Source organism: Thamnophis elegans, chromosome 10 (genome assembly GCF_009769535.1).
Source record: "Thamnophis elegans isolate rThaEle1 chromosome 10, rThaEle1.pri, whole genome shotgun sequence".
Lineage (NCBI taxonomy): Eukaryota > Metazoa > Chordata > Lepidosauria > Squamata > Colubridae > Thamnophis > Thamnophis elegans.
In genome coordinates, this window is record NC_045550.1 from 6,419,420 (window position 1) to 6,433,644 (window position 14,225).

At 43.7% G+C, this 14,225-nt stretch overlaps 1 protein-coding gene across 1 annotated transcript in view; it reads right to left on the reverse strand.

Moving 5' to 3' along the window:
* Positions 1-283: 283 nt before the first annotated feature.
* LHPP (phospholysine phosphohistidine inorganic pyrophosphate phosphatase) overlaps positions 284-14,225 on the reverse strand; it is a 175,087-nt gene continuing 161,145 nt past the window's right edge. The window contains exon 7 of the mRNA XM_032225636.1: positions 284-706. Coding sequence (XP_032081527.1) covers positions 610-706 — 97 coding nt within the window. The 3' untranslated portion in view covers positions 284-609. The remainder of the gene's footprint in view (positions 707-14,225) is intronic.

The following is a 14,225-nucleotide window of genomic DNA, read 5'->3' on the forward strand; positions in this document are numbered from 1 at the left end:
GAACCGCTGAACTGCAGATAACAGTCAGCTGAAGTGGCCTGCAGTACTGCACCCTAACCACTGCACCACCTCGGCTCATTGATGTGGACCTCAATGAAATTGAGTTTGACACCCCTGCCTATAGGGTTCTTTTTTGCAAGAAATAAGTATATATACACATCATGTATTATGTGTTTCTTTTAATGTTGTACGCCGCCCTGAGTCCTTGGGAGAAGGGCGGCATATGAATCTAATAAACCTAAACCTAAACCTAATGATAAAAAATGGCCAACACAAAAAACAGTTCACATGGCACAGAGGTTTATTCAGTTATGTGTTACAGGATCCCCAAATCAGACAGACAAAATTCAAATGATTCCCAGAGCAGAGTAACAAGGATGCATTGAACTTTGCTTTTGGGGTATTTTTTTGTGGTTAATACAGTACATCACTTTAGCTGGATACAATGGCAAATTAAACTAGACTCCTGGAGGCATCTATGTGGGACTGTAAATAGCTTCCCAATTAGTCCGTAAACAATGGAGGAAGGCTTGAAGATTGCTAGAAGTGTTGCAGCTATGCCAAAGATCTCACATTAACATCTGCCTAGAATGGACTCCTGCAGCATTTTTATTTAGGCAAATACTTGAGAATTGTATCGACAGCTTCTGCCAGGTTGTTCACATAGAGGTCGGCTTTGACTTCTGGATGCTGCTCATCACAAGGTCTGCAAAGGGGATAAAAGCACAAAACAGCGAGAGGATGAATTGGGCCACGTAAACAATAGCAAGTTACACATTTTCATTTCCGCGGAGTCTAATTTCCTAGTGCTACTTCACACGGTGCCTTCTGTCTCTTTTAGCCATGAGTCAATGTTTAAACAAAGATGTAATGAACATGGCCCACAGCAAATTTTGAATTTTATCTCCCCCCCCCCTACTCCCACCCCAGCTTTGTGATGTGTTTGTCCGTGCACTTATTGTAGGGGTTGCTTACCCCTAGAGCCGAGGTGGCGCAGAGGTTAAATGCAGTACTGCAGGCTACTTGGGTAAAATGGTGGGTAAAATGAGGACCCGGATTGTTGTTGTGGGCAATATGCTGATTCTGTAAACCGCTTAGAGAGGGCTGAAAGCCCTATGAAGCGGTATATAAGTCTAACTGCTATTGCTATTGCTATTGCTTGTACGGACATGGTTTTGAGCAGAATTAGGCAAATACCAGCCCTGAATTCCGTTTTTTTTTTTCTTTTGGCAATCCCTGGAACCACTTCAGAGGTGGGTTCCTACCAGTTCGCACCTATTCGGTAGAACCGGTTCGTCAAATCTACCGAACCGGTTAGAAGAGGTTCCACCAGTGGACCCGGAAAGCAGGCCAGACCTACAGAAGAGGTTCCAAAATGTTTTGAAACCCACCACTGGTCCTTGGATATGATTATTCTACACTATCATGCTCCTATTTGTAAGGTAAGGACGACTACTGCGTTTGTGGTGCAATCAGAACATTGCGTGTGTTGAAGTTGTTTTAACGCAAACCAAAGATGCCTTTTAAAAAACAAGTTTACATCATATTCTTATGCAGGCCAGTGCGGTGTGTGAGGTAATTTAAGGTGGTTCTGACAAGTGTCGTCGGCACCTTCATATCCGGTCACATGGGTGGCAAGCCACTCCCATCCAGTCACATGGGCGGCAAGCCACTCCCACAAAGGAGGCCACACCCACAGAGTTGGTTCAAACAATTTTTGAAACCCACCACTGAACCACTTCCAAACACACCATCCACATGTTGGCAGTGCAAGTCCTAACAATCTGTAGTGGGCTTTTCCTACCATTATGGGACAGTAAACCACAAACATTGTTCAAAGAATCCCTGAAATTCCTACATGTTATATTTTACATTTAAACTGTAAAACCCAGCGTCTATAAAATCAGGCCATCATTCACCTTAATAGGACTTAAATAGGAGTACTGCCCCCTTTGTGTCATCAAACTGGTCACTGTCACCTTCCTTCTTCCTACCAAAACCAATAAATTATGAACCATATCTACAAATGGACTGTTCTGTTGTATGACAAAGGAGACACTAATTCATCCTATCCACTAAGTTGTTATTTATGTAATTTTATGTTAATTTACCCACAAAATACCCACAAATTTTAAGGTTTTGAACATGTTGTTCAGTACCAGTGATGAAGTTACAAAAACAAACACCCATCCTTCTTAATACTTAGGAAATTAAAGGAGGATCCCACTTCTACTCACATTATAATTATTGAATGGGTCATGGTTAGTATGCAGAGAAACTTGCCAAATGCTCCCTTTACTAATTACACTAAATCACTTCTTGTTAAGCACTGCAAAATGGTGATCAATTTCACATATATTTTGTTCGTAACATCTTGAAATAAGGGCTAGTCCCATAGTCCCGTATAACATGATATTTGGGTTTCAAATAGCATCCTCAATAAAGTAAGAATGCGAGGCAAGAGATTCCTCAAAACACCAAGAAGAGCCATATTGGCACAATTGGGAAGACCTGAATCTGAAAGCCTCCAGGTTTCCCCCATCTAATTGTAAGTTCAAGACCCTGCCCCAGCCCCCACAAGTCCATCACTTGATCCAATCCAATGAAAATTCCTCCCATCCCCATCCGTCCAGGTATAGGGACAAGGCGACCTTGATTTTCTGAGAAGGAATGTTATTTTGGCTACACATCTCCCAAGCTCCATACCATCCAGTGATGGGTTTCAAAAATTGTTGGAACCTACTCTCTGACGAGATGGGAGTGGCTTGCCGCCCATGTGACCGGATATGAAATTATGAATTAGTACTTAGGTCGGTCCAAGTAGCTATTCAGAAACTCTGGCATTGAAGCATGCAAGTCTTAAAGCTGTTAAGTTACAAGATCCTTGTCAATGGTCGGTTTCCAAATTTTTTGGAACCTCTTCTGTAGGTGTGGCCTGCTTTCCGGGTCCACTGGTGGAGCCTCTTCTAACCGGTTCGGTAGATTTGATGAACCGGTTCTACCGAATAGGTGCGAACTGGTAGGAACCCACCTCTGATACTGTCCCTCCTCCCACGTTCCCATAGTTACTACGTTTGAATATGTGGCAGGCTTGAGGCCCTATACCCTCAGGCTTCCAAGCCTGACACACGATTTATTAAATACATTACATTAAACGTTCAAATTGGCTGCCAGTTTGTTCTAAATACTTCCTGATTCCTTTAACTCATGACCTATGAATACACAGTAATATTTCCTCTAATGTGAGTTCTAATGGGAAGGTCTCTTTTACATCATCTATTGGCTTAGGGAGTCTGACTTTTGGTATATTTTATATATTTCGATTGCAGATTTGACTGCAGCTGCAGTCTTCAATGAGCTTCTTTTTGGAATGATCCAAGGTGATATCTTGAAGTGATATTTTGGAATGAAGGTGATATCTTGAGATATCTTAAGACCAGGGGTGGGTTTCTCGCCCCGTTCCAACCGGTTCGGTTGGAATGGGGCCGGTGGCGTCCTCGTGCACGCGCACGGTGCATGCATGCGTACTAGCATCTGTGCGATGCTCCAGCTGCTCCTGGAGGATCACGCAGGCGCTGTATGCGTCCTGCGCATGCGTGGAAGCGCAGAACTCGTCAAAACAGGGTAAGGAGCGCGGGCGGCAGGTGGGCCCTTCGCCGTTCCTGGAAGTTACTTACTTCCGGGTTCGCCGACCAACCGGTTCGCAGGGACCGCCGCGAACCGGTTGAAACCTACCCCTGCTTAAGACCATCTGATGAAATCATCTTGGTTCTCTGGGCTTCAAAGACAGGAATCAGAATCAGTGCAGCTTCAGCCTATTCAGGATTCAACACATGCTTGTCAGCCCAAATCATATATTTGATTCGGGGTGAGGCTTCCGGGGAGTTTTCCCTTTTGATAATGCTCTGAAATTGTCTTTGTTCCTCAAATGGATGAAAGTCCTCATTTATACTGTTTAGACTGACTCTTCACTGTTAGTCCACTGATCAAACATCTCTAATTTGCCACACAGCCAGTGTATGAAATTAAAACTTCCTTCTATTTATTCAGAGAATTTCACTTTTGTGAAAACTGAATTGAATTGAATTTATTGCATTTATATGCCACCCTTTTCCCCCGAAGGGGACTCAGGGCGGCTCACAATCCAAGTCAGGGAAGGGGGTACAGATAAGGGATAAAAAAGACGAACAGAACAATACACAATTTAAAAGCACACAACAACCATACCATTCGAGGTGGGGGCAAAAGCTCTTTAGCCCCAGGGCTGTCTGAACAGCCAGGTTTTAAGGGCTCTGCGGAAGGCCTGGAGGGTGGTGAGGGTTTGAATCTCCACGGGGAGCTCATTCCAGAGGGTCGGAGCAGCCACAGAGAAGGCTCTCCTCCGCGTGGTCGCCAGTCGGCATTGGCCGGCGGATGGAATTCGGAGGAGGCCTAATCTGTGGGATCTGATCGGTCTATTGGAGGTAATTGGCAGCAGGCGGTCTCTCAAGTACCCAGGTCACTATAGAACACAACACTATAGAAGAATTAAAAAAACAACCACCAGAAATCGATAGGATAATGAAATGTCCAAGTAGTGATGTAGTCATTAGCAATAATTAAAAAAATAAAACGATTAAGTGGTACTTATAATGAGATTGCTTTTTATTATTTATGTATTTATTTATTTAGCTGCCTATTCGCACACGGTGACTCAAGTCAGCTTCTAAGAATATAAAAACATCATACAAAAACAATAAAACTAATAAAAGAATCGTATATAATAAAATACCCCCCCCCCTTCCAGGCGACAACACATCACACAAGCCATTTAATGGGCTCCTTCCCACTCTGGGTTCCCCAGGCCCGCTGGCAGAACCAGGTCTTCAGGGCCTTCTGGAAGAGTGTCAGAGTGGGGCCCATTCTAATCTCTGGGGGAATGATGTTGCAGAAAGGGGGAGCCAAAGTTCGTTCTTGAACTTCTGGTTGGGCCGCTTTTCACCTTCCCCAGGCTCTGGAGGCTTTCCTGAAGCCTGGGGGGGGGGGCCGAAAAGCAGACCAATGGCCCGACCGGAAGTTTGGGAACAAACTTCCGATTGGCCCGTTGGGCCTGTTTTTCACCCTCCCCAGGCTCTGGAGGCTTTCCTGAAGCCTAGGGAGGGCGAAAAACAGATCCAATGGGCAAAACAGAAGTTTGTTCCTGAACTTCCAGTTGTGGACCACTTTTTGACTTCCCCCAGCCCTCCCCCGACCCTCTGGGGAGGCCATTTCTGCCCTCCCCAGGCTTCAGGAAAGCCTCCGTAGCCTGGGGAGGGTGAAAACTCCCTCCGCAGGGGCGCATGTGCAGGGGGAGCGTGCACGCATGCACAGGCAGTGGTGGTTGTGCATACATGCACATGGATGGGAATGTGCATGCATGCAATAGCGCATATGTGCAATTTTGGCACACCTTTAGAAAAAGGTTAGCCCTAGGGGATGGGACCCACAACAATTCTTGACTCCTTGCTCTGGTGGGTTAAGTAGATGTGACCAGCAAGAGATGGTCTCTCAGATAACCTAGCCCTAAGTCATGAAGGGCTTTAAAGGTGACAACCAGCACCTTGAATTGCACCCAGAAGCAAATCGGCAACCAATGCAGAGCCGAGGTGACGCAGTGGTTAGAGTGCAGTGCTGCAGGCCACTTCAGCTGACTGCTATCTGCAGTTCGGCGGTTCAAATCTCACCGGCTGAAGGTTGACTCAGCCTTCCATCCTTCCGAGGTGGGTGAAAATGAGGACCCAGACTGTGGGGGGCGATATGCTGACTCTGTAAACCGCTTAGAGAGGGCTGAAAGCCCTATGAAGCGGTATATAAGTCTAACTGCTATTGCTATTGCAGGCGAGGTGATACATGTAGACAGTAAGGTGTGCACTAAACCATTCGGGACGCTGCATTTTGTATCAACTGGAGCTTCCGGATGCTCTTCAAGTTCTGCTCCTTGATGCTCTTTATTTATATTCTTTGTATGGACAAAGAATACAGAGATTAATGACAGCGTCACAAATAAGGCAAGAGTCTTAAAAAAAACAAACGCTATTTATGTTGCTTCCAAACTCTGGAGGGTAGTCCCTTTTGTCCTGAAAAATTATTATAGCAATAGCAATAGCAGTTAGACTTATATACCGCTTCATAGGGCTTTCAGCCCTCTCTAAGAGGTTTACAGAGTCAGCATATTGCCCCCAACAACAATCCGGGTCCTCATTTCACCCCCCTCGGAAGGATGGAAGGCTGAGTCAACCCTGAGCCGGTGAGATTTGAACAGCCGAACTGCAGAACTGCAGTCAGCTGAAGTAGCCCGCAGTGCTGCATTTAACCACTGCGCCACCTCGGCTCTGTTCCATAATGTTCTGTTCTGTTATCCATAATAACAGAAATGCTTTACTCTGCAGATAACCAATTTAAAAGCATTCAGGGTGTTAAATCTTAAAACAAGCCTCTCGAATTAAGGCTGTGAAAAAGCTTGTAACTAGTGCTAGATTTTCAATATAGAATTGATGCAGTTATTTATACTATGTCCAGTTTGGCAAACCCAGACCTGTTCTTTGGGTAAATAGAAATATATAGTTGTAAAATCTCTCCAGTCACTCACTGTGCCCAAGGCCACATGAGTAATGGAATATAACAGCTTGTTTATAGGCAGATCAGAAGTGGGTTGCAAATTGCGGCGCTATCGGTTCATTCGTGCTCTCATGTGCACACACTACGCTTCTGCACATATGCGGGTGGGTGGGCGGAGCCTCCCGCTGCTGCCACTTCCGGTTCGCCCGATCCGGGCCAAACCGGGAGCAACCCACCTCTGGGGCAGATCCATCTCTTTAATGGTTACCCATTAGTCTCCGGATCCGCTTCAAGGCGCTGGTCGTTACCTATAAAGCCCTTCATGGCATCGGACCTGGGTACCCGAGAGACCGCCTCCTGCCGATCACCTCCCATAGGCCGATTAGATCACACAGGTTAGGTCTCCTCCGGATTCCATCTGCCAGCCAATGTCGGCTGGCGACTCCCCGGGGGAGAGCCTTCTCTGTTGCAGCTCCAGCCCTCTGGAACGATCTCCCCGTGGAGATCCGGACCCTTACTACCCTCCCGGCCTTCCGCAAAGCCGTTAAGCTCTCGAAATATCCAGCCCCTCGGAAATTGTGACTGTTGTTTATTTTAATATGTTGTTTGTGTATTATCCCCCCTCCCTTGTTTTATTGTAAGCCGCCCGGAGTCCTTCGGGAGTGGGCGGCATACAAATCAATAAAACTCTAACTCTAACTCTTTAATCTGCTGATTGTGGTACTGAAAACCACTTGGCTCTGATTCGACCCTTTCCCTATTCTTTCTAATCCTGTTTTGTTCTATGTTTTTAAATCTGTAATTTCTGCAAGAAGGGATTGTTTCACTTATGATATTTGTAAGCTATATTTTCAGATGAGGAATGGTGTAAAATGCATCCTTTAATGCAGAAAATTAAAGCTTTCAGTGTATGCATTACACGCCCATCATTTTCTGGGTTTGTACACTGTAATTATAGCAGTAGCAATAGCAATATAGCAGTAGACTTATATACCGCTTCATAGGCCTTTCAGGCCTCTCTAAGCGGTTTACAGAGAGTCAGCATATTGCCCCCAACAATCTGGGTCCTCATTTTACCCACCTCGGAAGGATGGAAGGCTGAGTCAACCCTGAGCCGGTGAGATTTGAACCGCTGAACTGCTGATCTAGCAGTAGCCTGCAGTGCTGCATTTAACCACTGCGCCACCTAATTAGAAACAGTGCTGTCTTTCTTTATTAAAGCAGTAACTTCAGAGTTAGTGCATTACAGCAGATAATCATATCCTAATATCTTGTAACCTTGAGCTTAGAAATTTTTATTATTGTTGATACATCAGACCATCTGGTAATCTGCTGTTTATTTTGCAGTTTCCTTTGTAGAGCTCAAAAATAAAGTCCAATGTTCAAAGGAATGTGTTTTCTTTCCTTTTCACACATGAGCATTTAGTGAGATGCCAGAATCTATGAGCAAATGCTTCTTATGGTAATGCATTTCACTTTTTAATAGACAAGAAAACTATTGCTGACACATGGAAAGTTTTATTTCACTGGATAATTTCAAGCCTTGACGCTGATTTGGAAAATATTTCATATTTTCCCAATACAATTTTCAAATTGTATTTTTTTTTTACAATTAATTTTGAGCATATGTAAGGTGCACACATTTTTCAATAGGGCCGCTTAGCCGAGGAGCAAATTGAATATAAGAATTGAAAAAATAATATTTCAATTTAATAAGCTGTTAAGGACATTGCCTATTAAATCAAAGTGTATTAGAGGAATATGGACTTTCAAGAGAGTTAATAAGACACAGGATTCATTGATTATTTTTTTATTTTTTTATTTGTTTGTTTGTTTATTTATTTATTATTTATTTATTTGTTTGTTTAGCAGTGAAAGATTTCAAGCCAAATCAATGAAATATTATTGTATTGTATTGTATTGTATTTGGTTTATTTGTATGCCGCCCTTCTCCAGGAGGGACTCAGGACGGTGAGCAACTCAGGGGGGAAAGGGGACATAAACACAATACACATAATTAAAATACACGAAAATCACACAGCCATACCAGTCGAGAGGGGAGGGGAACTCATCAACCCCAGGCCTGCCGGCACAGCCAGGTTTTGACGGCTTTCCGGAAGGCCTGGAGAGAGGTGAGGGTCCGGATCTCCGCGGGGAGTTCATTCCAAAGGGCCAGAACTGCTACAGAGAAGGCCCTCCCCCGGGTAGTAGCCAGATGGCATTGGCTGGTGGACGGAACCCGGAGGAGGCCTAATCTGTGTGATCTAATGGGTCTTTGGGAGGTAATTGGCAGCAGGCGGTCTCTCAAGTACCCAGGTCCAATACCATGAAGGGCTTTATATGTTATGACTAGCACTTTGAAGCGTATCCGGAGATCGATCGGTAGCCAGTGCAGCTCGCGGAGGATAGGTGTAACGTGGGTGTACCGAGGTGCACCCACAATCGCTCGCGCGGCTGCATTCTGGACGAGTTGAAGTCTCCGAATACTCTTCAAAGGCTGCCCCATGTAGAGCACCCCATTTAGCATTCTGCAGGAATGCTAGGTTGGAAATATGTGAAGAATTTCGACCATTGCAAAATGAAGAGTTACATGCTGGTATGCATTTGGCTAATGCAGACAAGGACAATTCTTTAATTCACTGTTAGATGATTTTGGAATATTGTGACTTTTATGTGGTCCAGGCCTATCTGCAGCAAGCCAAGATTTTCTCAAAATGACAACGGAGTGTGCCATGACATTGCAATGCAAGTTATGCCCATTACATACTGTAAAATATGAAATATATTTGAATATAAGTAACTCGGGTTGGTAGTTAAGTTGTTGGTTTGAGCTCTGAGCTTGGCAATTTGGTTGCAAATGTTTCGTCACCATTCAGGGAGACATCGTCAGTGTACTTTGAGTTGTGCTTGTCTGTCAGAGCACAACAACCAGCCAATCAAACAGCCCAAAATCAGACCACGACTCAGAAGTAGCCAAACAAACAACATCCACACTAATTTGCATCACATAAAAAGGTATTTAAAGGCCAGCGCTCGGACAGATGAGCAAAATTAAAAGCGCACTAACAAGGTCTCCTTGAATGGTGATGAAACGTTTGCAAATGAATTGCCAAGCTCGGAGCTCACGCCAACAGCCCATGCTGTAAAGTATCATCGTGACCCGTCAAAACTGCGGTCCACAAAAGCGCACTCGACGAAAGCGCGCATTTGACGTCATCACAGCGCGACGAAAAAAATTAAAAATTGAAATAAAAATAAAATTAAAGCAAGCCGATTCACATAAAGGTAAGGGTTAGGTTAAGGGTTAGGGTTAGGTTTAGAGCGTTAGGGTTACGTTTAGCGTTAGGTTAAGGGTTAGCGTTAGGTTTAGGGTTAGGTTAAGGGTTAGGTTTAGGGTTAGATTTAGGGTTAGGTTAAGGGTTAGGTTTAGGGTTAGGTTTGGGGGGGTTAGGGTAAGGTTTTCGCTTTATTTTTACATTTATCGATCACAGCGCGATGTTTTCGTCGCGCTGTGATGACGTCACGTACGCGCTTTCGTCGAGCGCGATTTTGTCATCCGCGGTTTTGTGGTGGAACCAAGTATCATAATGCATGGTTCTTCTTTTGCTCATCTGCCCAAATTGTGGTTAGCTGAAAAAAAGATAACTCTTGTTTTTAACATCCCTAGGCAATTACATTTATCAACTCTGTATTAATTTAAATAGCAGAATTGTGCCTTGTTGTTGATGACATCCAAGGTTTGTGAACCTAAAATGCTGGATCATCGGTAGTCTTCAACTTACAACAGTTCATTGAGCGACCATTCAAAATTATAATGGCACTGAAAAAAGTGACTGAGGGCCACTTTTCAGGCTTACAACTGTTGCAGCATGATCACGTGATCAAAATTCAGATGCTAGGAAACTGACTTGTATTTATGACAGTTGCAGTGTCCCCGGATCATGTGATCACCTTTTGCGACCTCTGGCAAGCAAAGTCAATGGGGAAGCCAGATTCACTTAACAACTGTGTTACTAACTTAACAACTGCAGGGATTCACTTAACAACTGCGGCAAGAAAGGTCATCAAATGGGACAAAATTCATTTAAGAAATGTCTCGCTTAGCAACAGAAATGTGGGGTTCAATTGTGGTCTTAAGTCGAGGACTCCCTGTAGTTCCATTCATTTTCTGAAATATTTTTCTACACGAAGACCAACCTTTCCCTTCCCAATCTGATGTTTCCCAGATGTGTTGGCTCCAACTCCTGTGCATCCTGCCCAGTGGTGGGTTTCAAAAATTGTTCGAACCTACTCTGTGGGTGTGGCCTCCTTTGTGGGAGTGGCTTGCCGCCCATGTGACCAGGTGGGAGTGGCTTGCCACCCATGTGACCGGATATGAAGATGCCGACGACACTTGTCAGAAGCACCTTAAATTACCTCACACCCAGCACTGGCATGCATAAGAATATGATGTAAACTAGTTTTTTAAAAGGCATCTTTGGTTTGCATTAAAGCAACTTCAACACACGCAATGTTCTGATTGCACCACAAACGCAGTAGTCATCCTTACCTTTCACAGAGGCACTGAGTTTTATAAATAGGAGCATGATAGTGTAGAATAATCATATCCAAGGACCAGTGGTGGGTTTCAAAAAATGTTGGAACCTCTTCTGTAGGTGTGGCCTGCTTTCTGGGTCCACTTGTGGAACCTCTTCTAACCGGTTCGGTAGATTTGACGAACCGGTTCTACCAAATAGGTGCGAAATGGTAGGAACCCACCTCTGATCCTGCCCAGATTGATCAACGCCTATATTGAAATTGTGGAGACTAAACTCCAACTCAAGTGGATTGGAGGAAGTTGCCTCCATCCTAAATTTAGAGGGATAAATCTAGATGGAGTATAGTTATATTACACTTGTTGAAGTTCCACCAGGTGCTATGTCCTGAAACAACTAGCATCTTGAATTGCATCCAAAAGATAACTGGTAGGGTGTTTAAAAGTTTATTAATAAAAATATTGAGACTTTTGTCTTGAGGCATCGGTCAGGTTTCTTTGCATCCAGAATATAAAGGAAAGAATGGAGGGCAACCAATAAAGATAATCCTAAAAAAATATTGCAAATTTGTCTTCCTCAACTCTCACTTGACATTAGCAGAAACTGCTTTTGGGGAGGGAGTTTCAAAAGAATGTCATTGTTTTAAAAATAATATATAATTATATTTATTATTAATGACGTTACTTAAGAAGGATTTGTATCTTAAAAGACAAGATACTTGAAATTAATCAAATAAGAGTCAATAAATGTACAAGCACATGCTATTGTATCTCTCTGAAGCAAGTTCCATCAGCCGAGGTGGCGCAGTGGTTAGAGTGCAGCACTGCAGGCTACTTCAGCTGACTGCAGTTCTGCAGTTCGGCGGTTCAAATCTCACCGGCTCAAGGTTGACTCAGCCTTCCATCCTTCCGAGGTGGGTAAAATGAGGACCCGGATTGTTGGGGGTGATATGCTGACTCTGTAAACTGCTTAGAGAGGGCTGAAAGCCCTATGAAGCGGTATATAAGTCTAACTGCTATTGCTATTTCTAATTACCGTATTTTCACCCATATAACCCGCGGGTTATATGCGGTTTTTACATGCACAGCGCCCCCCTGCGGGTTATATGCGTGGGCGGGGTATACAGAAAATATTTTACACGATCGGAGGCTTACACGATCGGAGGCTTGCTTCTTTCTCCGTTTCTTCCCCCACCCCGATCTCAGCTGTTTCCTTCTCCTCCGTTCCTTTCCTCTTCCCCAGCGTGCGCAGGGTTCTTTCTCCGTTTCTTCCCCCACCCCGATCTCAGCTGTTTCCTTCTCCTTCGTTCCTTTCCTCTTCCCCAGCGTGCGCAGGCTTCTTTCTTTCTCCGTTTCTTCCCCCCCCATCTCAGCTGTTTCCCTTCTCTTTTACTCGCCGCGGGTTATATGCGTGTGCGGGTTATCTGCGTGTGCGGGTTATCTGCGTGGGCGGGTTATATGCGTGGGCGGGGTATACGGGAAACATTTTACACGATCCAGAAAACCCGCGGGTTATATGCGTGTGCGGGTTATCTGCGTGGGCGGGTTATATGGGTGAAAATACGGTAATATTGAGACCATTTACAGCCTCTGTCTGAATCAGGTACTGGTGATTGAAAGCTCTATGAAGCGGTATATAAGTCTTAACTGCTATTGCTATTGCTATCATATATTCTATGTTGGAGCCAAGATTTAAGCATACACTCCTCCCAAATATCCTAATGTAAAATTAATAAATCAGTATTTTAAGCTGGGCTGATACTCCACAATTCTTTGGGTACATTGGATCAAAAAAAATAATCTAAATGAATATAAATATGCATACACACTATATTACCAAAAGATGTAAAGGAATATATTGTAACACCACACAGACAGTATTCACATACTGAACTGTGCCCCCTACAGCTTTGGTCTTTAGAGATTTGTGAACTATGGCTGACTGTGATGTGGGAACTCAGATAATGACTTTGTTCACATCTCATGCTAAGCCATAAATCTTGTGGCAAGCATGCCCACGCAGACTAATTGATTCCATTTCCGAATAAGCCTGAATAACAAGTGATCCACCCTTGATTATCTTAATCTAGTCCCATGCACAAATACAGGACTCAGGAGTTGCCTGCGCAGAAGACACTGTTATACAAAGCCATGGTTTGGTTTGTTTTTAAAGTTTCAATAGTTTTGTTCTTTGACTTTCAGAGACATTAGCTGCAGCCACCCACCATTTTTCCATGGCTAGGATTGCATTATTTCTTCAGGGCCAAGAACCAAGTTCTTTTAAATGGAAGATTTTGTCAGCTTAATTTAAAGCACATAATCTGCTATTTGTTTCTTTTAGGTGATTAAAAAAAATTACGCGCTCTCTTTTAATTTCTAAATACTATCAAAAGGAGAGATGCAACGTACAATATTTAAAACGGCAACGACATTCAGCTAATGAAATTATTCCCTGCACAGTTTTAATAAGGAGGGAGGGAGTAAAATAAAGACATTAGAGCTCATCATGTAAAATGCTCATCACATTAATATTATTTATCATGGACAGACCAGATAGCTGACCATAGATTATATTTTTCTTCACTGCACAGGAAAGGACCAATCCGTAGCGGGAATCAGCGAACCCTGGCATAACGCGGGAATAACACTGGGAAGAAGACTGCACATAATCAGGAAGGTAAAATAATTATTTCCATAAATAAATAGGTAAATTGAATAATGTCAGGAAACACCAGTCTTTGTCTTGTGTTTCCTGCTACTGTTTTTTTCCAGCAAGTCTGCATGCTGATAAAATAAAAGAGCTGGCCAAGGAGATTTACCTCAGAGACCAACAAGTTTGCATTTTGATACAGGAACCTCATGTTTTTTTCTCTCCTCTTCAATATCCTTGATGCCTGAAGATCATAGGTTGCAGTGGTGGGTTTCAAAAATTGTTGGAAACTACTCTGTGGGTGTGGCCTCCTTTGTGGGAGTGGCTTGCCGCCCACGTGACCGGATGGGAGTGGCTTGCCGCCCATGTGACCAGATATGAAATTTTGAATTACTTAGGTCGGTCCAAGTAGCTATTCAGAAACTCTGGCATTGGATGTTTGGATGTTTATTATACTTGTATGTT